The 25,229-nt window shown below is 46.0% G+C and overlaps 1 protein-coding gene across 3 annotated transcripts in view; it reads left to right on the top strand.

The window, feature by feature from the left end:
* Nucleotides 1-441: 441 nt before the first annotated feature.
* Nucleotides 442-25,229, top strand: part of LOC100079646 (pleckstrin homology domain interacting protein) — a 102,233-nt gene continuing 77,445 nt past the window's right edge. For all 3 annotated transcript variants that reach the window (XM_029046921.1, XM_029046920.1, XM_029046919.1), the window contains exons 1-6: nt 442-693; nt 846-904; nt 1,031-1,060; nt 1,183-1,242; nt 15,029-15,179; nt 15,294-15,392. In XM_029046921.1, coding sequence (XP_028902754.1) covers nt 573-693; nt 846-904; nt 1,031-1,060; nt 1,183-1,242; nt 15,029-15,179; nt 15,294-15,392 — 520 coding nt within the window. In that variant the 5' untranslated portion in view covers nt 442-572. The remainder of the gene's footprint in view (nt 694-845; nt 905-1,030; nt 1,061-1,182; nt 1,243-15,028; nt 15,180-15,293; nt 15,393-25,229) is intronic.

The raw sequence follows: 25,229 nt of genomic DNA, 5'->3' as shown, positions 1-25,229 counted from the left end.
CCCCCAGGGCGGCCCGTCCTGTCTTGTCCTGTGCCATTGAGGCCTCTCAAAGGAGCCGAGGCCTAGCGCCTCCTGCCCGCCGCCATGGCTCCCCGGCGGGGGGTGCGAGACCCCCTCAGTTGCCCCCTTTTCTTGCCCCGTCCCGCCTTGCCCCTCCGAGGCCTCTCAATGGAGACGAGGCCGCGCGCCTCGGGGCCGCCGCCGTATCACCGCGTGCGTCAGATCCCTCCGCCGGGACCCCTCCAGCCCCGGATCCCCCCCGTCCGGGACCCCCAAATCGGTCCCCCTCCCTCCCTCCCGCCCCTCCGGGCCCCTCCCCCCCTCCCCCGGGCACCGGCGGGCAGCGACGGCCGGGGAAAGCGGGCGGTTGTGGGGGGACTCTTTTCTCCGGCGGAGGGATCGGGCGGCGGCGGCGGCGCAGGCGGAGGGAGGGGAGAGGAGGAGGAGGAGGAGGAGGGGGGCCGTTGCCGCCGCTGCTGCCGGTCCTGCCTGGGAGTTGTTGTTGGCGCCTCCTTCTCCTTTTCCTCCTCCTTCTTTTTCCGCCGCCGCTGCCGAGCGGGCGGCCGAATCCGATGGTGGAGCCCAGGCCGCGGGCGCCGCCGCCCACCGCCCCCAGGCCCGGGGCGGCCCCGGCCCGGCCTCCCCGCGCCGACATGGCCTGCGACAGGAAAGGCCTGACGGAGCTGCGGGCCGGTAAGGGCGGCCGCCCCCGGCCCCTCCGGGGGTCCCTCTCCCCACCCCGGGGGCGGGCTGTGTGGGATGGCGGGGCGGGGGGGGGGGGATGTCCTCGGCCCGACGTCCTGTGTCATGTCTGTCTCCTTTTCCTCCCCCCAACCCCCGGCCAGAGCTGTACTTCCTCATCGCGCGGTTCCTGGAGGACGGTCCCTGTCAGCAGGCGGCTCAGGTAAGACCCGGAGATGGGGGGGGAGGGGGGAGGATGAAGACGGGGGGGCGGGGGTGAAGATGGGGGGGGGCGGTGAAGATGGAAGGGGGGGGATTTGGATTTTGCCCACCCTCCTTGCCTTTGCAGGTGCTGATCCGGGAGGTGGCCGAGAAGGAGGTGAGGAAGGGGGGGGCGCGAAGAAACCGGGGGGTCGGGAGGATGACGGTGATGACCTCGGTCCTGATTTTGGGGGGGGGGGGTCCCCCCGTCCCCCCACCTTGTCCCTCTCTCCCCCGCAGCTGCTGCCCCGCCGCACGGACTGGACGGGCAAGGACCATCCCCGCACCTACCAGAACCTGGTGAGCGCCCCCGCCCCCCCAAAAAAACAAAAGGGGAGGGGGACCCAAAAACCACAATTAAAAAAACTTTTTTTTTCCTCCCCCCTCTCCCCCCGTGTCGGGTGAAAATTGAATTTCCCGCAATTTCGGAGAGGCTGCATCCACCCGGCCCGCTGCGAAGGGAAGGGAAGGGAAAAAAAAAAAAACCCCACAAAACCCCGGGCCGGCCCCCGGCGGGCGGGAAAAGGGCCGGTCGCCGCAGGGGGGGACGACGACGACACCTCCCGAAACCGCGCTTTGGGGGCGTCTAGTAGAGTGCTGGGAAACGTCATGAACGTGGGACCGCGGGGGAGGGACCGGGGCGCGCCCCCGACGGCGAGAGCGCGCCCGCGCGCGCCCCCGAGGCGGGCGGGAGCCGCCGCCGCCGCCGCCGCCGCGGCTCCTTCGCTCCCATCCGTCGGTTCGGGCGGATTTCTGCGGCGCCCACCCTGCGCTAAGCGCCCCGGAGAGCAGGAGAGGGCGACGGGGTCGGCGCCAGCCCCCCTCTCCTCGCCCCAATAGCCCCCCCCCGGGGGCATAATCATAATTGCGGTGTTTAAGCCCTTACTATGCGCTAAGCGCTCGGGGAGGTACGGTATATTAGGTTGGACCCAGTCCCCGTGCCCACGTGGGGCTCACAGATTCAGCCCCCCATTTTACAGACGAGGGAACTGAGGCCCAGGGAAGTGAAGCGACCGGCCCGAGGGCACCCAGCGGACAATAATAATGATAATGACGCGCGTAATCTGACCGAGAAATTTGTCGTGCCCGCCTCCGAGAGCTCGACGGTGGCCTTTTTGGGGGGCGAATTCATTAATTGATGGCACTTGTTGAGCGCTTACTATGTGCAAAGCGTCGTTGTAAGCGCTGGGAGGGATATAAGGTAATCAGGCTGTCCCACGCGGGGCGCACGGTCTTAATCCCCATTTTCATTCAGTCGTATTTATGGAGCGCTTACTATGTGCCGAGCACCGAACTTTACAGATGAGCCAACGGAGGGAGAGAGAAGTGAAGTGACTTGCACAAAGTTACACAGCTGACAAGTGGCTGAGGCGGGATTAGAACCCAAATCCTCTGACTCCCAAACCCGGGCTCTTCCCGCTGAGCCACGCCGAGCATCTCCCCCCAGGGAAGGCAGAGTGAGACGCTGCACCCTGCGATAAAGGCGCTTCCTCTTCCCAGCCAGGGCCCCGGCGGGGTTCAGAGCGGGGTGGCGGACGGTGGCGGGGGCGCGCCCAGGTGGGATGCCCCACTCGGATGCCACTGGGCATCCGTGCCTGGCACTGGGAGGGAGCTTGGGCGGATTCTCGGCCGGTGGAGGGCCGGTTTCCCGCCATGGAGCGTCTTGGGGTTTACATCTGAAGCCGTGGCCCCTCACCCTCCCGACCTTTGGTTGAGAAGGATTTGACCGAGAACTCTGTCGTGCCCGCCTCCGAGAGCTCGACGGTGGCCTTTTTGGAGGGGAATTAATTAATGATGGCATTTAAGTGTTTACTCTGTGCCTAACACTGTTCTAAGCGCTGATTGATGGTATCGGTTAGGCGCTTCCTGTGTACCAAGCACCGTCCTAAGCGCTGGGGGAGATACGAGGCCACTAGGTTGTCCCACACGGCGCTCACAGTCTTCATCCCCAATTTACAGAAGAGGTCACTGAGGTCCAGGGAAATGACTTGCCTAAAGATCGGTGGTGGAAGTGGGATTAGAACCCATGACCTCTGACTCCCAAGCCCGGGCTCTTTCACTCAGCCACGAATTAAAAGTCCGTTTTAGATTCGGCTCGGAGGTTCCAGGTTTCACGTCTGCATCATGGGGTGAAGCGCCGGTTGGGAGCAGGTAGGGCGGTGGTGCGATGAAAACGTTTCACGGGATGCTCCTGCTGATCTTTCCGTTTCCGCCGATTTGCGTCTTAAGCGGGTGCGGGCAAATGGTTACACGAGGCCCCTTTGACTTTTAGATCCAGTTACGGTGGGTTCGAGACGCTACTTTTGGGAAACCGTTCCGAGGTTTCAGCTGGTTCGGAGCGGATCGGCCCCGCCGCTCAAGGGGTTGGGCCGGTGATGGCCAAGAAGACCCTCTTGCGCTAGCCGCTCTCTTGGGTCTAGGTCAGATACCGATTCCCGCCTATAGGGATGAATGATGAGCGGGGCCAATTTGGGTTAGTGGTGGAAATCCCGGTCCCTGGGGTGAAATTTATGGGGACTAAGAAGAGTATTTATTTCCTCTAATGGTTTGTTTGCTAGGCCTTCAGGGCCCGCTCGGTTCATCCAACCCCTTGCGGGGAAATGACCGAAAGAGGTTACAAGGAGAAGTGAGGAAGGGACAAAGTTAGGATAAGTGATACCTCCGTGATCGAATACCCGTAAGTAGGTTCGTCAGATGGGAAATTTTGTTTCACAGATTCTTCACCATAACGTTACTGGCACCTTTCAGATTTGTAAAGCGGTTTGCAGTTAACGGTGCCATTACCCCAGAAAAATCCACTGCTCAGAAGTTTCTGGTTTTTTGAATTTCATGAAATTCACATTCATCTGGCACGGAAAACCTTTTCAGGTAGAATGCCAGTTTGACCTGAACATTTAATTCACTGAAGTCTTCCTTGTTCTAAATCAATCTGTAATATTGAGTGCTTACTGTGCGCAGAGCCCTGTACTAAACACTTGGGAAAGTTCAACAGGAATGGTAAACGCCACCCCTGCCCGTATGGAGTACCTAGTACAGTCTCTTTCCCATATAGTGGGTACTCTTCACTAGGCAGTTTTGTGCCTGATTATCGAGGTATTTATTTTTTTCCCCACAAAGGGACCGAAAAGCAGGAGGAGGGAGGGGATTTTGATTGGGAAAAACTAGGGTTTTGAGGATCAGATGGGAATTGAAATGCCAAGAGAACGATGTTCGGCCAAAGCGCCTGTCTCCGGATAGAACGTGAGGCGACGGAGGAAGAAGTGGCCGTGTGCGAGATGGGTGGAGGTGCACGAACTGGTCGTGCGTGAGATTGGGCGAGGTGTAGAAACTGCGATGTGAGTTTTCCGTGAATGGCAAGCTTCCTCAGGAACTCCTTCTAGTGTCCACGTTCTAGGAGAGCAGCACGCGCTCGATGCTAGGACGGCCTTTGAAAAAGGCCAGCTCTAGAGCTGACTATTCTGCAAGCTTTAAAGAGGACCATCTTGGTTTTCTTGGCATTTTGATGTGCTCAGAGGACAAGGAACGCATAGGGATGCCTAAAATCCACGTGTCGGACGGTGGTTAGCGGCGGGCGAACGTGTGTGGACGAGTAACGTTCCCCTTGGCCCAGGTCTTGCTACTTCATCCGAGGAAACGAGTCGGATTAGGCAAATAGAGTAATTCTAATAATTGCAGATGTTCCATAGTTAGGCCTGAATTATGTACATGTTGAGGGGGGAAAGGTCACACTTCAGGCTGGGCAGTTTTTACAGGATCTGGAGTCATAATGGCATTGCCCGTCACCCAGATTGAGAGAACTTGTTTTAGGATGTCATCCAGTATGGTTTTGAACAGGCTTGTTTATTTGCTTACATGAATGTTAAAAATCCTGCCTTAAAGCCTATTTTATGCTCATTTTGAACAAGTGAATATGAAATTTGAGGTCAGAGAAGTCGATGGCAAATTCCAGTTTTTTGGGTTTTTTTTTTTTTTGAGCTCTTCTAATGGAATGTGGAAACGCCAAGAATATTATAGCATTTGAAAAGGAGCACAATACGCAGAGCAGGTTCCTTTTATAGGCATAATTGAGGGCAGTTAGGCTTTGCATATTGTTTTTTAAAAAAGGATGGGAGGGTGATGGTTATAGAAACGGGAAAATTTGTCCGTGCTTTTGGTGAAAGAATTTAAAATAGCATTTTATCGTTCACAATTAGTGTTTGATTTGGACAGCAAAACTGGATGGCTTAAATACCATCCTCTGGTTCTTGTCATTTAGCCTTTAACTTTCAAATACATCTTGAAAGCTTTTGAGCTCCCTAGCTTCTCTATTATTTTCTTTTAATATGTTTGTTCTTAGCCAATTAAACAATTTCCTTCAGAGCATCAACTGTAGTATTAAAGTATTTCAAGGTAGTTCTTTTTATGGAGCCATTGAGGGTTTTGAAAAGATTCCCCTGCTATTGTTAATATTAATTACTGGACTTATATCTAAGTTCTTTGTTTCATCATTTGCAAAAAGCCTTACATCCCCCCCCAAAACCAGCACCATGCACTTTGAGCCAGAATATTTATTTTTATAACTTGGTCAAAATCTCAACCTCATTTGAGGCCTGAAGTGTTAGTTGTTCATTTGCAATAAAAGGAAGGGTCCAGAGAAAGTTCTCTGCGGAAAGTGAGAGATTAAGAAGTTTATCTGATATTTCTGAACATAAAATGATTTGGGTCTGTGGAGTCATTTCAAATTATGAAGACAGTTACTGTGGCCCTTTCTCACCACGCACCATCTCTCCAAAGTTGAATGAAATTTTTTCCACCTGCCTTTGACGGATTTGAAGTAGAGGGAAGAGCTCCAGTGTGTAGGATTCGTGGATAAATTAGAAATTTCTTTTCCATCTAAGGTTCATTTATACATAAGATAATTTTTCAGGTTTTTCTTTTGCAGAGGTTTTTTGTTTTGAAAATGAACCTGGAGATCTAAGGAAAAAAATGTCAAATTCAGAAATAAAATTCTGAAAAGTCATTTAAACAGTTGCGAGATTCCAGGCAAGCGTGAAACATTTTTGGGCCACTTGGCAATCAGGATTTTAATGAAAGCAGATGATTAATGGACTCAGTTTCTTCATTCTCTATTACTAGCGATATGACATTTTGTCTTTGGCATAGCTTCCGTTTGGGCAGTTTTCTATCTGTTCATTGGTGGTGTCAATGAAGAATGTTAGGCTTGAATTTTAATATGATTTTCAAATAAATCTGGGCCTGTTAGTCTTACCTTCTTGCCCCAGTTACGAAGTGGCCTATGTTGAGAGTGGGACTAGTAAAACGGGAGATGAATTGAGACACTTTGTACTTTAATTCAAGATTATTCCTCTGATTCATCTGAAACAAAGACTTGGTTTTCAGTAAGTCTTTTAAATGATTAGAACGAAAAGGGCTGATTTTGGAATTTAGGGATTGCCTGCAATTAGTGTTGTGAAGTGGCATGTGGGGGAAAAAAATGACTAAACAATATAGCAATTTCATAACACCGTAATTATTATAATTTATGATTATTAAATCATGACAACTCTGAGCTTTTTAGTAAGAGAGTCGAGAAGTTCCTCCTTTTCAAAAGGTTTAATAATTCACCCTCCACAAATCTTGCTAAAGAACAAAGAATTCTGATCCACAGCATTTCAGGAAGCATCCTGAAAATCAAAGGTGAGGTGAAGATGAAGACCCGAAGGAAAGTTTCCAACCTCAAATGAGAGACGTGATAGTTAGAAATCTTCCAGAAAAGTCTGGCCGACAAACATAATAGAAACTCTGCATGCCTGTTTTTATCGAATGATTTTCAACAATTTGCTGGAGGGCTGGCACCCTTTTTTTTTCTTTTGGTAATCTCAAAAGCTTTTACCAACAAGTGACAATTTTTTGCTTGTCTAAAACAAGTTGGTTGTTGTAGTCTCTTCTCTGACCAGCGATTCAAGTAATAAAGTTACAAAAGCTAATAAAGTCGGATGAGCTTTTGGGAACATCTCAAAGGTTTTATTTTGTTTTTTTTTAAATCTAGAACTTTTTTTTTAAAAACCAACAACAAAACTATATTCATTTCACTTCACTTTCTGCCACTGGACCAATTACTTGGTAAGTTAATATTTTTTTGTCACCTTTCTCCCCCGCCCCACACATTTGTGACTGTACATGGAAATAACCTCGATTTAAAGTTGTCAGTCACAAAGATGAAAAATGATAATTACACTTCATTCCTGGAAGTAAAAGCGGATCTCTAAGAGGAGGCTGTTTCCTTGACTCCACTCCAGGGTTATGCAAATCAGATAAAGTGTAGGTATTCTTATGTAAATTTGGAAAAGTAACTTGATTCTATCCAGGAGTATCCGATTGTTTTAACATTTTTAAAGGAGAATTCACATCGAGGTATTCGGGTCTCTCTTTTTTATTTTTTCCCCCGCCCCAGGGGAATCAAGTATTAGGTACAGATGACTAAAAAAGATATTTGATGTAGTAAATGAGAAATTTCCAGGCATTTTTTTTTCTTTCCAGGAAAATCTTTATTGTCTTCAGTTTACTAGAAGAACTATCATTTGGTCGGGAAATGATAAATTACGAGGTTGACTTCTGGTTGTGTTCTTACAGCTTTTTCTAATCCAAACTCAGGCAGAGATGTGGAGAGATTAAGGGAATTGCTGATAATGCTTACTGCTTGAAGCCCGTAGCCCCAAATTGTGTCAGAAATCACATGATTAGGTATTCTTGAAGATTTTCAGGTAGCTAAATTATTTAGCCTGTGGCTGCTGGTGAAATTTAATGGCACATGAAGTGATTTAGTGAATTTTGGAAACGTTTTGCTCGTTGGTTATTTATTCTTGGAATAAATTAGGGGGCCACCCTGAAAGAAAAGGTGACTGGCTTATTGAAACATTGTAGGAAATGTATTTGTCACTGCGAATGTGTAGGAGACTAGATAATCTTTTAGTGTCATTTGAGATTAGAAATCTGGGAATTCTCTTGATAATATCTGTAAAGAATCAGTGTGATGCAGAGTGATTTAGTGGAAAGAACGTGGGCCTGGGAGTCGGAGGATCTGGGTTCTAATCCCTGCTTGCTCTGGCCTGCTGGGTGGCCTTGGGAGAGTCACTTAACTTGTCTGTGCCTCAGTTTCCTCATCTATAAAATGGAGGTTCACTATCTGCCTTTGCCCTCCTACTTTGACCGTGAGCCTGATGAGGAACCGGGATTGTGCTCCATATGATTTATCTCATTCATTCATTCAATCCTATTTATTGAGCGCTTACTGTGTGCCAAGCACCTACCCCAGGGCTCAAGTACTCTACTCGACACATAGAAAGCATTTAACAGGTATCGTTGTGATGATGATGATGATTATAAACCGTGGATTGCAAGGGTCCTCTTTCCTTTTTGCCTATCTAATGTCGAAGTCTCCTGCTCTTGCAATAGAGCATGAAAACTGGTAAAGTTGGGATTTGGGGGGAACAGAAAAAGGAAACTCGGCTAGGTCTTGCCTCGAGGCCGAGCCTCGAGGCGTCCTTTCTTGCCTTATGTAGTTGCTCCCAAGCGAGGTCTTGTTACCCCCAAACGGGTGGTTATTGAAGAGGGAGCCCTGTTATGTTGTCCTGACCCTTTAGTTCTTTCTCTGGCCAGCAACTGAGGGGACTAACACCCTTTCAGTTTTTTGTGGGCAGCGGACGTGCCTACCGGCTCCGTTGTATCGGTCTCTCCCAGCTGCTTAGTACGGTGCTCTGCCCGCAGTAAGCGCCCAGTAAATGCGCTTGATAAATTAATGGAGTTCTCTGTTGGGGAGGAGTTGTGCCTTGCGAGGTCCAAGGGGTTGCAGATTTCACACAAGAAGGTTTTGGATTTCTGCCTTGGGTAGCAGTCACGCCAAAGCCTGGAGAAAGTGCTCGCTTTGGTCCTTGTTCTTTATTAAAGCTCAAAATGTGGAACTACATTCTTAACTGTTAAGGGTTCTTAGTCCACAAGTTCGACTCATGATGAAGTCCCGTTAACTGTCTATTTTAAGGGGAAATTGTCTACCGTCCAAAATCTCCATGTTCTTTTTTTCTTTTATCTAGTTACGTACTCATCATTAGAAATCGAATGAGCAGGACAGGAACGAGCACCTTTATTACACGTCAAGGTTGTTGTGCTTTGGTTGGTGGGAAAGATCGCAGAGCTTTTGTTAACAATAACATAATAATAATTGTGGCTTACTGTGTGCCAACCACTGTTCTTAGCACTGAGGTAGATACAAGTTAATCAGGTTGGACACAGCCCTTATCCCACATGGGTCTCACGGTCTTAATCTCCATTTCCCAGATGAGAGAACCGAGGCCCAGGGAAGTTAACTTTACTGTAGTTGTTAGCCTTTGCTTATAGAAGTGCCCAATCTACCGCGAGATGAGTTTGAGCATAGTTTACATCAAGCATCAGTCTGCAACCATTTTCTGCCCTAGCATATGAGGTGCTTGTTTACAACCAAATATCTGGAACAGGTTTACCAACTCTCTTCTCCCAAGCGCTTAAGGACAGTGCTCTGCACCCAAAGACTCAAGAAATTGCATTGACGGAGTGAACGTTTCAGGGGCAGAAGGTCAAACAGTTTTAAATCTATTTTAATTCTAAGGTGATTTTAGGAAAAAAAAGTAAAAATTAGCCACATGCCATCCAGTTTGTTTTAGGACAAATTTTTATAAAATTTAAATGAGGCTTTTGTTTTCAAACTCAGGGTAGGAAAAATTACTGGTAAAACTAAGAGGGCTTCCTCTATAGGAAGTCTGATGTAGAGAGATTGGCCTCTAGAGATCTTTGCTTCTAAATTGACTTGTTTTATATTTTTATTTTTAGATTTCTTGTCTTGGTCACATTTTCCTTTTTCTCAGTGATGGAGAAAGTTTGTCAGTATGCTTTTTTCAATTTGGCTAAATCTTTAGGAATTGTTACTGGCTCCCGAAAGTGGCGATCTGTATCAAAATCAAAGATTTAGTTTTGCGACGGGGAGTTTTGAAAAGTAACATATCTTACTTAGGTTTCCTTTATATGCTGCTGAGAGGAATTTAAATTGGCTAGCTTTTAAAAATTCTGTTACAGTTCTGTGTGGTTGGCCTTTTTCTCTGAACCAGTTCCTAAAGCTTAATAGTATTCTGAGGTCAAGATGGGAATTTTTTTTGAAAAGCCATTTAAATGCTTCCATCAATGAGTTTTAAGTTAGATGATGTATCCTGGTTCATGCGAGCAGCTCACTGATTCACAATAGACGGGGCCAATATTAGATTTCTTAAATGACAGTGATATAGGTAGTGGGGAGATCACACCACACCATGGGTAGAAAGCGGGCCTAGGAGTCAGTCCTGGGTTCTAATCCCTGCTCTGCCACTTGTGTGCTCTGTCAGTCCGTATTTCTTGAGCGATTACTGTGTGCAGAGCACTGTACTATGCGCTTAGGAGAGTACAGCATAACAATTAACAGACTCGCTCCCCACCCACAACGAGGGCAAGTCAGTTCACTTCTCCGTGCCTCCGTTATCTCCTCTGAAAAATGGGGATTAAGATGGTGATCCCCTTGTGGTACAGTGGACTGTGTCCAACCTGAATACTTTGTATCCACCCCAGCGCTTAGAACAGTGCCTGGCACATAGTAAGCACTTAGATACTGTTAAAAAAACAAAACACAAAAAACCTCAGAGAAGGCTTACATGGAGTAGTGAGTACTGAACTTGACTTTGGATTTTACTTAGTTTTTATTCCATGCTTTGCCCTGAAGCATTGAGAAACCGGGTGAACTGACGTAATTTCGCTTTGTCTGTAAAGAAGGAAAATGTTTGCCATATAGGGGAAATTTTTGGAGGCCTGTGGAAGACAAGAAAAATGGGGAAAAAAGTAAATCAAATATTTTGAGTTGGTGCAGCTTAATATTTTTTGGTATATTTCAAAAACAACAAGCTAAGTCATTTAGAGAGCATGTCACCTTCATAAGTTGAGTAATAGGTTTGAGGCTTCTCCCTGAAGTGAGAATTGGTCAGTTGGTTTTGTTAGAGACAAAATGCTATTTGTTTTTGAACTCAAAAGTGTACACAGAGGCAAGATTTTAAACCCAGTGAGGAGGTCTATTACCATTTTAGAGATAAGGAGAAATGAATATCTGAAGAGACAGGATGTTTTGTACATAGGAATATTCTGGAAAAAAAAAATCCTCAAACTATTATGCTCTCTCAGCTACAGAGTAGTCTGCACCATGTAGATGCCCAATAAATATTGTTGGTTGTTTGACTGAAACTCAGTTGAAGGAAGGGGAAAAGGAGACTGGCAAGTTGGAAAGGATTTAAAAGAGTGATATTGCAAAACTTAGAATCAATATTAGATTGGAAAGTGAGACAAAGTGTAGAGTTTTTTTTTTAAAAAAGGTTTTGTGTGAGATAAGTATGAGTAGTTGTTTTTGAAGATCATGCTTTTTACCCCGAGTCTATTCACGTGTATGGATGGGGCTGAAAAGAGTCATCAGCTCGTGACTCACAATCCCCACTGCGTACAGAGATTGGGCTCTTCTGCTTCAGTGTTTGCCAGTTGCCATACCTGCTGCTGCTTTCATATCTGCTGCTCGGCTTCTCGGTCTCCCCGGAATTTCTCCTCCAGGAGCGGCCACTGCCGGCTGGCCGGTCCGCTTGGCACTGGAGCGTCCAGTCCTCCCCTGCTCCCTTCCAATGCCTGGGATTCTGCATCCCCGGGTTTTTAAAACACGTGCCTCGCCCATCCCGGTGCGTGACTCTCTTTAGTTCACGCTTCCTCCGTCCGACGCCGCTCATCTCGCTCTCCTCCGTTCCCTTGGACGAACCCTGGCACGTCGCCCTGCGCGTCGCTGGTGACGTGACGGCTCCTGAGGATCTCGCCCGTGATTCCGTCCCAGCGGTGATCGTGCGGCGATGACGATTACGCGACGATAACCCTCGTGGTTCTGGTTAAGCGCAGACTGAGTGCCAAGCCCAGGGCTAGCGACGGGGCAGTTGGAGTGGAAACGATCCCTGCCCCACACAGGCTCCCAGTTTGAGACGGTGGGAGAATGGGGATTTAATCCCTATTTTAAAGATGAGGAAACTGAGGCGCGGAGAAGTTACGGGACTCGGCCAAGGCCATCCAGCAGGCGAGTGGCGGAGTCGGGATCGGAATCTAGCTCTTCTGACTCGGTTGTGTGCCCTTGGTCGGATTTGGCCGATCGATGAGATCTGAGAGCTGATGGGCCTTCCCTTTGCGGACCTTGAGTGTGCTGTGTAGCGTGATGTCCCGTTGACATCAGATTAGGTCGGTCTCCTATTGGAGTTGCTGGCCTCGATTTTTATTTTCTACTTCTCTGCATCATTGGATAATGAACCGCGAATGTGGTGGAATTAAATTACAGCATTAAGCTCCCTGTTGTCAGATGGATTCTGGGGTTGGGTGTAACGTTGCCCTGCCGTGTCACTGTTTATGTGGTTTTGGGTTCTCCGTCGGTCCGTATTTATTTAAAGGAAGAGCTTTTCCTCGAATGTGAATTTTCAGAAAATCTACAGGGGATGGGAGTGGGATGTTTCACACTTCCTTTCTGGGAACAATTGATTGTTTAGCTCAGGTTCGGAAGATTAATTTTTTGCGGTTAATTTCTCACCGCAGATTAATGTCGCTCTCACCACTGGAAATCAGAGTTCATATTCATTTAAGGTAGCAGAAGAAAGGGATCTCAAACAACCACACAATAGACTGTTTTTGCACAGAACGGAAGTTTGAAAGTCTTGTATAAAGGAACCAGAAAAGTGATTAATTAGGGGGAAGCAGAGTATTAGGATCAATAAAGCCAAGTTCACTAGACTCGGAGAGAAAAAAGGAATATTTAGTGAACACCAAACGTGAACAACAACAACTATGAAAGTTGTTCCAGTTTACGTTTTATTTTGGGCCTCTGTGTTAAAGATACCAATTAAATCTTTCCTTTCTAGTCATGCTTTTAGGACCTTTGGCTGGGCCCTAAAATTTGCAGAATTTGTTGATGCATGTTTGGGTGTAAGTATGTGCTACGTAAACTTAAAAAATAGGGTAGATTTTTCAACTAAGGTGACGTCAGTGTCCTCAGAGCAGGAGACTAGACCGTGTATCTATGTATACATCTATATATGTGTGCCTGTATATTTATATTCTTGTGGGTTGCTTAAACTCTCTAGTTTAGTCAGGGATGTTTGTCGGTAAATGGGTATTTTTGGAATCTTCTTATATGTACAGAGCATTCAGTGAGGGCATTAAAGCATTAGCTTTTGAGTTTCACGTCCGATAGCCAGGCAGCCAGAAGTCAAGCGTATGCCGTGAGTAAGATCAGAAGAATAAGTCCTTTTCCTGTGGTAACAAAAACGTAAGATGGTGAGTTAATCTTTGCGCTGAAAATCCGGAGTTCTTCGGTTACGTAGTTCACTCCTCATACTGGAAATTACTCCAGAACCAAATGTGATAACAGCATGTCTGCAAGACAGGAGCACATTTTGATGAACAATAGGGCCTACTCCCCCCTAATTGGGAACAGCGAGATGTATGAACCATATCCAGCTTCCTTAAAATGTCAGTCAGACCTTCTGCAGTTCAGTAAAACACGGCAAGCTTCCACTGTAAGATGTAATGTGGGGGGGGGGGGGTTGAAGTCAGAAGAATCACCCTGTCATTACCACTCTCAGATAGATCTAGTTCAGTAGGTTTCGCGGCAGAAAAAATGCACTTGTTGAGGGAAGAATGAAGTGTTTTTTTTCCTTCTAATTTGACTTCAGATTCTCAGGCTCGCAGCAGTTGTTTACACATTGAAATACCTCATTAATTGGCATTGAAAGTAATAGATTTCTTGATGAGATTTTTTTGCAATCTGTTTAGAATGATTTGAAGGTTTTTGGATAAAAGGGCTAAACTCTTCGGGTACTCAGTAGACCTAGTAATCCTAATCTTCACGTACCTGCTTTGTGCAGAATTCTCTAGTAGACACCATCATTTAAGCCAGTAAAATAACTCATTTTTGCTTTTCCCTTTTGAACGCCGTTTGAAGCTCGTTTATTACTAGAGTCAAACGAGGGACATCCTTAATTTAGACGGTCGTTTTTAGTTATGCTCCTATTGTACAATTAATACGTGCTCTCTTAACCCAGTCCTTTTGGTTTTCCTCGGCTTTTTCCCCCAGAGGCAGAGATTTAAGATGAAACGGATAATTATATAATTTACTTTGTCAAAATAACCTGTGGCTTTAAAATTTCACTAGATGAAAATTTTAAGTAAAAACGAATGGAGTCGTATAGTACCGCAATCTTTACAGTTGCCCTCTCATTCAAATTTATACTGTCTATGGTATAATTACTGTATTTACATACATCATACCTCCGTGATCGAATACCCGTAAATAGGTTCGTCAAATGGAAAATTTTGTTGCACAGATTTTCACAGTAACGTTACTGACACCTTTCAGATTTGTAAATTATTTTGCATTTCATGGTGCCTTTACCCCTGAAAAATCCACCGCTCATTTTACTACCAGAAGTTTCTGGTTTTCAAACAGAAGTCAACCTCGTGATTTATCATTTCCCACACCAAACGATAGTTATTCTAGTAAACTGTAGATAATACTGAAATTCCTGGAAAGAAAAAAACAAACAAAAAAAAGACTGTAAATTTCTCATTTACTACATCAAATATTTTTTCTAGTAAAGTGTACCTAATACTTGATTCTTCTGGGGGTGGGAAAAAAATAAGACCAGAATACCTTGATGTGAATCCTCCTTTAAAAATGCTTAAAAATGTCAGAGATGTTTTATTTGAAGATCAAGCTGGGCGTTGGGTGTGCTCATTCGAGCTATTCTCCAGGCCCTTTAAGATTATTGGGAAAACGAGCGATTTCACAAAACATAAACATGTAAAGTGTGTCAAGCAGCTATTGTTGAATCGACAGAAAGACTAACCAGGGCCAATAGTTGGCCTTCAAAATGTCGTCCCCAAAAAGGTCTAAACTTTTTTTTTTTAAGAGGGAATTGCACCAGCAATGTGGTTCACCGTCCTCTGAGCGATTTTGTTTATCATGTTTGTCTGTTTGGTATAACAGGTGAAGTATTACAGACATTTGGCACCCGATCACTTGCTGCAAATATGCCATCGACTAGGACCGCTTCTGGAGCAAGAAATTCCTCAGAGCGTCCCCGGAGTGCAAACGTTATTAGGAGCGGGAAGACAGTCCTTGCTTCGCACAAATAAAAGTACGGCAACTTTACAAGTGGGCCTGAAGACCCTTTTCACTCTTTTTGGGCGCGTGTGGCTAATACGTAACTACGTCTGTGCGCGTGTCTTGATCTCTTTAATTCTCCCAACAGGCTGCAAGCATGTCGTATGGAAGGGATCGGCTCTCGCCGCCTTACACTGCGGAAGGCCTCCGGAGTCTCCAGTTAATTATGGGAGCCCGCCCAGTATAGGTAAGTCCATTTGTTGACTTGGGTCATCGTGGGGGAAAACAGAAGTCGCCGGTGCCGGTTGAACAGAGATGGTCGTCGTGTTCCGGGAGGTTCCGAAGCTTCCTGGCTTGCCTAAGGTTTTCGGGGAGCCGTATCTCAAGTATTGTCAGTGCTTAGTACAGTGCCTGGCACCTAGTAAGTGCTTCACAAATACCATAGCTATTAGTCGTATCCCACCAACAATTTGTGGACATTTAAGGCGTGGTCTCATTAATCGCTCGTGGGACATTCTTTGGGTATTTCACATTTTCTCTTTTAAGAGACTCTGAGTGATGATGAACAAAATCCAGATAGACCAAAATCTGTCTCGAAGTTCTCGGTGATAAAAATGAATCTAATAACTTGAAATGCATGTTGTTGTGTATTTTTTTTGGGGGGGAAACTAGTTTTGCTCCCCATTCAGAGCAAAATGATGCTGTGAGCTCATTTAGAGCAGGAAATGTGTCTGTTTATTGTTAAAATGTACTCTCCCTAGCATTTAGAACAGTGATCTGCACACAGTAAGCGCTCAATCAATACGATTGACTGGTGCTACCTGGCTCTCTTTTTGAGTGAAATGCAGTTGGGACTCCTATTTATTCATTCATTCATTCAATAGTATTTATTGAGCGCTTACTATGTGCAGAGCACTGTACTAAGCGCTTGGGATGAACAAGTCGGCAACAGATAGAGACAGTCCCTGCCGTTTGATGGGCTTACAGTCTAATCGGGGGAGACGGACAGACAAGAACAATGGCAATAAACAGCGTCAAGGGGAAGAACATCTCGTAAAAACAATGGCAACTAAATGCAACACATGTCCTACTGTAGTTTCAGGCAAACCCTCCCCCCCCCCCAAAAAAAAACCAACTAAAAACCAGAAACCACTAATAGTTGTGTAATATTTAAAATGCAGATGACTTCAGTAACAGTTTGTGTTGCTTTTAATGCATAGAAAAACCTTTTCCCGATGCTTGCTCTAGAAGGGAGATGTGGTTTGTCTTGAGCCAAATCCACAAGCAAGAATTGGAGAATATTTGTCTAAAGCTGAGTAGAAATGGACCAGTAGAGAAGCTCTTGGTTGTCTTTCACCATTCAGCTACTCCCTTTTTCCCCCCCTTCTTTCTCCATTAATTTCTCCTCTAGTAGGAAACTCACAGTCGAAGTTTTTTTCCCCCTGTCCATAAGTATTGTTTGAGCTAGTTCTGCATGGTTTGGTTTTATTTTTTCTTTGAAAGAAATCTAAGTAGTCTTGCAAGAACATTGTAGACATGTAGGGAACCAAATTATAGTGTTCTAGTTAGGCAATCTTCTATGCCTGTCTACAGTAAATATTTGTTTTTTAATTGCATTTCACTGGGCATCTGCTTATAGGACAAAACTCTCCATAGCTACCCTTAAATAGCGTGAGTGAGTCACTATTATGAATGCCTTTCAGGATTGTGGGTTCTTTAGATCTCCCTAAAAAGTGGCAGTGTGTTTGGTTTTTTGGGCTTTGAAAACAACTCCAAAAAACTACCTTCGATTAGGTAGTCATATGAACAGATCCATCAGCCTTCTTGCCAGTATTGTCTGCCTACATTGTGGGGCAATGTGGCATTTTAGGCCGTTGATGCAGTGTCAGAAGGTTACGTGAACATATGTAGGCTAGGATTTTATTTCTTTTTACTCGTTTGGCATTTTCAACTTGTTTCCCACCTCAGGGTCTTATCATCATTGCCATTCCAAATATAATGGTATTCCCGGAATGCCACTGATCTCAGAAAAATATTGGGGGTGGTCGGGTGGGGGAGGACTAGAAAATTTTTTAAAAATTTCAGTTGGGTACCTTAAATAATGTCTAAACATGATTTCAGCACAGTGCCCTACTAAGAGAAACTTGGTTAAAGGACTGCAAAAGATTATAAAGGGTTTTCTGTTTTTGGTTGTTTGACTTCTAGAGGCCAATATAAATATACATATAGTAAATCTAATGTTGTAAGAATACAAGCCTGTTGCCTGTGTAACTATCTCATCACCACTGACAATACCCCCAGCCTTCCTGTCTCCGAAACCCACAGCCAAAGTGTGAGCATTAAGTTCTTGATCTCTTTCCATTGTCAAATTCAGTCTGTCACTAAATCCTGTCAATTTTCCCCTCTCAAACATTTCGCGAATGCACCCCTTCACCCCCTCCAAATGGCCACCACCCGAGTCCTCGTCTTATCCTAGCTTAACTACTCTAGCTGTCTCACTGGCCTCTCTGCCTTTAATCCCCCCCCCCCCCCCCAGTTCTTTACTTCTTTCCCCACATCAGTTTTCCACAAGATCGTTTCACACACCTCCCCGCTCTCCAAGAACCTTCAATCGTTGCTCATTCGTCTCTGATTAAAGCAGAAGCTCCTGGCTTTTGACTTGAAGGCACCCTATCATTCCCTTCCTCCTACACTCATCCGCTTTCTTCTTCCAGGACAACCCAGCTCCCATTCATCATAACCGTCAAGCTAACCCAACTACTGTCTGTGCCTTAGTCTCGCATCTCCCGCCTCCGCCCTCTTGCGCCGTCTTTTCTCCTTCTTGGAACTCCCTGCCCTTTGAGATCCACAAAATCACTGCTCTCTCGGACATTCGAATCAATCAGTGGTATTTCAAAGGCCTTCTGAAGTCATATCTTCCCCCAGGAGGCCTTGAACCTCTCCCCATTACTGGCTCCCCAACTACCCCCTTAGCACCTGGGCTTTTTTACACTTAAGGACTCACACATCATCCGTTTTTCTTTCCTTCCTTTTTGAATGTTAGGTAGTTTGGGGTGGCACCTTGCTAGATGGTAAATTCCCGAGGGCAGGGATCAGTCTTCGAACTCTGTCAAAGCCTTAGTTCAGTGTTTTAAACACAGTAGGTGCTCAATAAATCACATTGATTCATGGGTTGAAAAACATAAAGATGCATTATTCTCTCCAGCTTTTTAGACCTACTGTCTTTTTAGACCTACTGTGGCGTAGAATACATTCAGTTCTTCCATAATTTGTGTTTTCACTCTATATCTGGGAAGGAAGTTTGTTGGGGGGAAAGAAATTCTTTCGATGTTGTGTTAATCTAGGATGAAATGTGTTAGATGCTTTTTTTTCATGGTATTTAAGTGCTTACTATGTGCCAGGCACTGTACTAAGTGCTGGAGTAGTTGCAAACTAATCAGGTTGGACACACTCCGTGTCGTACATGTGGCTCACAGTCTTAATCCCCATTTTACAAATGAGGTAACTGAGGCCCAGAGAAGTCAAGGGACTTGCCAGAGGTCACACAGTGGACAAGTGGAAGAGCCAGGATTAGAACCCGGGTCTTTCTGTCTCCCAGGCCCGGGCTACTTTCACTAAGCCACGCTGTGTTGTTAGAAGAATCGGTTATGCACCCATCAAGGTGTATGTGTTATAATGCACATTTTTCTTAATGTAGGGCTTACTAGGGATGTAACCCTCACTTTTATAGGAAGAGCACTATACTGAATTGACATGTAGTGTTCAGCAAAAAATTGGGAGAAATCTCCGTCGCTCTTGATTTCCAGGGGTCCTTTGAAGTTTTCATTTGTATCTAAGGATGGCAGATGGTTTCCCAGTAACTTTTGAGACTGTGAAAGCTAAGGTTTGGGTTTAGTATGCAGGGTTATTTGCTGAGAATTCTCAGGGAAATCAAGAATCGGCTTCTATCCGTTCATGTTCCAAAGATAGCTTTTATTTAATCGCACTCAGTTTTTGAATTTGATGGCATTCAGCTCAGTCGGTGGTATTTTTTGAGAGCTTATTGTGTGCCGAGCACTCTACTGAATGCTTGGTAGAGTACAATACAGTAGAGGTGGTAGACATGATCGCTGCCCTCAAAGAAATTACAAACTAGCGGGGAAGAGAAAACATCAAAATGACGGATAGGGAAAGCGGCAGAGTAGAAGGAGATGTCTGTTGATTGTTCTGTTGTCCTCTCTCAAGCGTGTAGTACAGTGATTTACACACAGTAAGCACTCAATAAATACGATTGAATGAATGTACATTAGTGCTGTGGGGCAGGGGGTGGGTTGAATATCAAAGTGCTAAAGGAGTGATCAGAAGAGAAGGGTCTAAATCTTTTCTCCCTTGGCTGCTAATACCACCTGTCCTCCTTCGCCAGCCTCAGCCCCCCCCAGTTTTGGAGCTCTGGTTCTGGTGGGTAAGGTAAAGAAAGGATAGTCGTGCTGTGGTGATGTTGGTGCTCTGTTGCCTTAAAGCTCTGAAGGGGAAAAGGGAATCTAAAGGAGTAGATTTGAAATGGGAAGGGTGGAAGGAGTAGGGGAGGGTTGGATAGGAGGGAGGGGGAGTGAGTTCGAGTTAGAGGAGGAGGGCCCAGGAAAAACTGAAAGCCGTGGGACCCTGAAACTGGGAGGGGTGGGGAGGAGACGGGGCCGAGAAGAGGTGTGGTCAGGTTTTGCTATTCACGGCAAGGCAGAAAAAACTGTCAAAAACATAACCTCTCATTCCAGTCCCCAAAAAACCAGAATTACTTTCAAATTCCGGGCCATACTCTTCTTTCTGGGATTGCATTCTAATCATTTTATTGACTGAGAATAAAGTTAGTTCTCGTTCCAATGCGGGATCGTGTTTTCGAAGAACTCGGCCTTCCGGAGAGCTCACCTTCTCTAGTGCGCTCACCTTGACCTTCTGCCGTTTCATCGGGTTCTATTCGAACAGATGTGCGGACAATCTAATAGAGACATTTAATCGGAATATCCTATTGAACGGCTACCTGTTTCTCCCTTAGGTTTTCTTAATTAGGATTTTCTGGTTTCGGTGGGAATGTAATCAGGCACTCTGTGGGCAGGTCCTGCTGTGACCGAAACCGACCAGGAAGTTTTTCTGCGTGACCCAGTTGACAAGTTGTATTGAAATCCTTGTCTCGGTCAGTGCTGTTTATGGAGCTTTTACTGTGTGCAGAGCGATGTGCTGAGCGCTTGGGAGAGTACAGTGCAGCAGAGTTGGCAGGCACATTCTCTGCCCCTAACTAGTTTACAGTCCAGAGAATACCTGCACAGATTGTTTTAGGAAGGTATGTTATGTCCTGGAAAAATGAGAGAACCGGATTAGAGGTGGGGGAGGAGTGGGTGGCACTAATGGAAACAGTGTGTATTTTGGGTTGGATTATAAGCAAGGTTTGGTCAAATATATTTTTCTGGGGAGGCTTCTTTTCACGCCAGGAAAAATGTTTGGAATTTTCTTTTGGTAACCGGCCACCGTAGTCAGCTTTTGTGGGGATTTTTTTTTTTTTTTTTTGGGAGATGGGGAGGTTGTGGGGCTGGCGTGATTTTTGTTACGCCTCAGAACAGTGATTAATCTTAAGTAACCCCGAAGTTACCTTGGTATGCCAACAGGAACGTATTCCAACAGCTGTGATGTGTGTTTAGCTATTTGTGTCATTTATGGATACCAGAAGAGTCATTTTGATTCACTCGTTGGTATTTATTGAGCATTTACCATGTGTAGTGGAGTGAACTTAGCTCGGGGGAAAAATACAATAGAGAATAAATCAGCAACAGCCCCAATGTTCGTAATCTAAGAGGGCTGGGTTGGCAGCCATGCATAAAGAAAGATGTAATTAATAACAACAGCAGAATAACACTAGACAAGGACATCGATAACTAAGAAGAGCAACAGAAGATTTCAGAAAAGGGAGCGGGATCCACCATTCAGGAAGACTCCAGAGTCTTAGCAGTTATATAACAGCCAGTCAGTCAATCAGTGGTATTTATCGAGCACTTACTGGGGGCAGAACGTTGTACAAAGCATTTGGGAGGGCGCAATACAAAAGAGTCGGTTTAGTTGATTCCTGCCCACAAGGAGCTTACGGGCTAGAGGGTTAGACAGACGTGAAAATAAATTCCAAATGGACAAAAGGGCTTTGGGTCTTGGGGCGGGATGAGAATCAAAGGACTTAAGGAGAACAGACCCAAATGTAGTCGCAGGAGGAAGGGCTCAGTCAGGGAAGGCTTTGTGGATGCGATGTGATTTTAGTTGGATTTTGAAGGTGGGGAGAGAGGTGATCAGTTTGCTGTGAAGAGGGAGGGCGTTCCAAATCAGAAAGAGAAGCCGGACAAGGGATCGGTGGTGAGGAAGCCAGTAATAATAATAATTGTGGTATTGGTTAAGCCCTTACTGTGTACGAGGTATGGCGTAGTGGATAGGGCAACGGCCTGGGAGTCAGAGGGTCATGGGTTCTAATCCTGGCTCTGCCACTTCTCTGCTGTGTGGCTTTGGGCAAGTCACTTCTTTGTGCCTCAGGTTCCCTCATCTGTAAAATGGAGATGAGGACTGAGCGCCACGCGGACAGGGACTAGATCCAACCCAATTTGCTTGCGTCCTTTCCAGAATTTAGCACAGTGCCTGGCAAACAGTAACTGCTTAACAAATACCACAATTATCATCATTATTATTATTATTAATAACAATAATAATAAGTACTGTACTAAGCGTTGGGGTAGATACACGATAATCGTGTTGGAGTCGGGCCCTGTCCCAATAGGGCTGACAGTCTTAAGCCCCATTTTCCAGATGAGGGAACTGAGGCACAGAGAAGTGACTTGCCCAAGTGGGTGAGAGGTTGGTGGTGAGATAGACGAGATTGAGGTACAGTGAGTAGGTTGACAGTGGTGAAGTGTGCAGGCTGGGTTGTGTAGTAAAGGTGTGAGGTGATGTAGGATAGGGCAAGGTAATCGAGTGCTTTAAAGCCAAGGGTAAGGTGTCTGATGCGGAGGTGGGTGGACAACCACTGGAGGTTCTTGAGAAGTGGGGAAACGTGGACTGAATGTTTTTGTAGAAAAATGATCAGGGCAGCGGAGTGAAGTGTGGACTGGAGAGGGGAGAGACAGGCGACAAGGGAGGTCAGCAAGGAAGCTGATACAGTAATCAAGGGGGGATGGGAGAAGTGTTTGGATGGAGAGGAAAGGGTGGATTTTAGCCGCGTGAAGGTTGAACTTGACAGGGATTTAGTGACTGGAATACGTGAATTGACAGGAAGAGTAGTCAAGGATACTGCCAAGGTTACGGGCTTGTGAGAAAGGGAGGATGCAGGTGCTGTCTCCAGGGGTGGGAAAGTCGGGGAGGACAGGCTTTGCCGGGGGAAGATAGGGAGTTCTGTTTTGGATGTGTTAAGTTTGAGGTGTCTGCTGGCCATCTGAGTAGAGCTGTCCTGAAGGCAGAAGATGGTAGAAGACTGTGAGCTCATCTCTAGACTGTGAATTCACTGTGGGCATAGAATGTGTCTCTGGCTGTATTGCCCTCTCCCAAGCGCTTAGCGTACAGTGCTCCGCATGCAGTAAGCGCTCGATAAATACGATTGAAGGGAGGAAATGCGAGACTGCAGAGAAGAGAGAGAACAGGGCTGGAGATGTAGGTTTGAGATAGAGTTGGTAGTCGAAGCCTTTGGGAGCGAATGATTTCTCCAAGGGAGAGGGTGAAGATGGAGAAAAGAGGGGACTCAGAACTGAATCCTGAAGGACACTGACAGTTAGGGGGTAGGAAAAGGGGAGGAGGAGCCCAAGAAAGAGTTTAGCGGGCAGAGGAAGAGGAAATCTGCCGGCTACTTTCTCTACGCCGTGGTTTCAAGAGAAGATGTCTTTGGAGGAAGCCAGTCATTACGTGAACTCCTCCTGGGCCGAGGGCAGCGTCCCTGAAGCACGAGGGGTCTCGTGGCAGAGATAAGGCGTGATTCCCGCTCTTGGACATTCGCGACGATCGGGTCTGACAAGTGGACGCTAATAATGAAACCAAATAAATTAATAACAATTCTCCCTCACTCTTGGACTCTTAGGGGACAGGGATCAAATCTGGTGGAATGATCTTGTTTCTGCCTCAGTGCTTGGTCCCTAGTAAATGTTGAGGAAATAGCCGTCATTATTAGTATGAAACAGATTAAGAGGAAAGTAAGCGATTAAACCAGGTAAACGGATATACACGGCAACTGATGACTAGTCTGTTCTTCCCGGAGAATCACCCTCAGTGACACAGGGTGAGTTTAGGAGAGGACTGAATAGCTTTTTTAAGTTTTCCTCCTAGAAACGAGGACAGACAGCCCACCTTTGTAAGCAAACGTTGTGGCACTTTATATATTGGCCCCCAAATACACTTTATTATATCAGTGCCTGTCTCCCCCGTAGACCGTGAGTTCCTTGTGAGCAGAGAACGTGTTTGCCAACACTTTGGTATTGCACTCTCCCACGTGCTGAGTCCAGCGCTCTGCACACTGTTAGCGCTCGATACGTGCCATCGATTGTTATGTAGACGTTCTTAGGTCAATAGCGAGTGTGGGGAAAAGCCTGGGTCTGGGAGTCGAGAGGTTTCTGGTTTTAGTCTCAGTTCTGCCCCTGGACTGCTCTGTGTATGGCCTTAGGCAAGTCACTCATAATAATAAGGATGGTATTTGTTAAGCGCTTACTATGTTCCGGGCACTGTTCTAAGCGCTGGGCCTCCATTTCCTCGTCTGTAAATGGGGATAAAATACCTGCTGTGTATTTTGGGACAGGACTGTGACCTGATTTCTTTATCTACCTCAGTGCTTAGCATGTTTCCTTTTTCACATAATGATGATCATGGACTTTTTAAAGTGTTTACTGTCATTTGTGTGATTTCTCTTCAACCTTGGCGTCGTAACATTTGGCCCTAGCGTAGTTAGAGGATCGCTGCTTTGATATAAATACCTCTTATTTTCTAAAAAAAACTTTTGGTTAAAACGTCCAGACCCTTGGATAATATTAAGAGCCAGTCAGAATGTCCATCGATGACCCCGAATTGAGCTTGATTTTTGAACGCCCATCGCATTATTATCCCTGCAAGAAAAATGAAGGCTGGTACCGTGTCATTATTTGTAATATGTTTCTTGTTTTAGGCAGTAATGAACACAGCGTGTCTCCCAACTCTGATACATTTTACTTCCTCAAGCATTTAGGACAGGGCTCCGCACACAATAAGCGCTCAGTAAATACGACGGATTGGTCTCTCTTTATTCTCTCTCTCGGGGCATTCGACTGGTTCCACAGCTTCAAGCCACCACCTCTGTGCATCCTGCTCCCAAATTTTATCTCACTAGCCCCAAACTCTACCCCCGACCTGGAGTCTTGCATTTTCCCCTTGCCTTTAAGAGTTCTTTCATAAATGGCACTCTCCTTTTTTTCTTTTATGATATTTGCTAAGCGCTTACTAGGTGCCAGACACTGTATTAAGCACTTGGGTAGATAGAAGCTAATCAGGTCTCGTCCAGTCCGTGTCCCACATGGGGCTCATGGTTTTAGTCCCCATTTTACAGATGAGGGAACTGAGGCCCAGGGAAGCGAAGTGACTTGCCCGAGGTCACACGGCAGACAAGTGGAGGAGCGGGGATTAGAACCCAGGTCTTTATGACTCCCGGGCCCGTGGCATATCCACTAGGAACACGGTTTCTCCTCTCTCCCACTCGCTCTCCTCCACCTAACCATCTCATCCCACCCCAGGGTGTTGAGAAAGTTTGTCTTTCCAAAACCTGCCCATCGCCGTGGAATTGTCCCTGATTCCTCACTCTGTTTCATCTTTCACATTCAGTCTGTTGTTGCATCCTGTTAGTGTTTTTCCATCACAACAGCAGCCAGGCTTAGGGGACAGAGCCCAGGCTTGGGCGTCAGAAGGACCTGGGTTCTAATCCTGGCTCCGCCACTTGTCTGCTGTGCGACTTTGGGCAAGTCACTTTGCTTCTCTTGCCTCAGTTCCCCCTTCTGTAAAATGGGGATTGAGTCTGTGAGCCCCATGTGGGACAGGGACTGTGTCCAACCTGATTACTTGGATCTTCCCCAGT

Source organism: Ornithorhynchus anatinus, chromosome 19, assembly GCF_004115215.2.
Source record: "Ornithorhynchus anatinus isolate Pmale09 chromosome 19, mOrnAna1.pri.v4, whole genome shotgun sequence".
NCBI classification, from domain to species: Eukaryota; Metazoa; Chordata; class Mammalia; order Monotremata; family Ornithorhynchidae; genus Ornithorhynchus; species Ornithorhynchus anatinus.
This window is presented reverse-complemented; position numbering and strand designations above follow the sequence as displayed.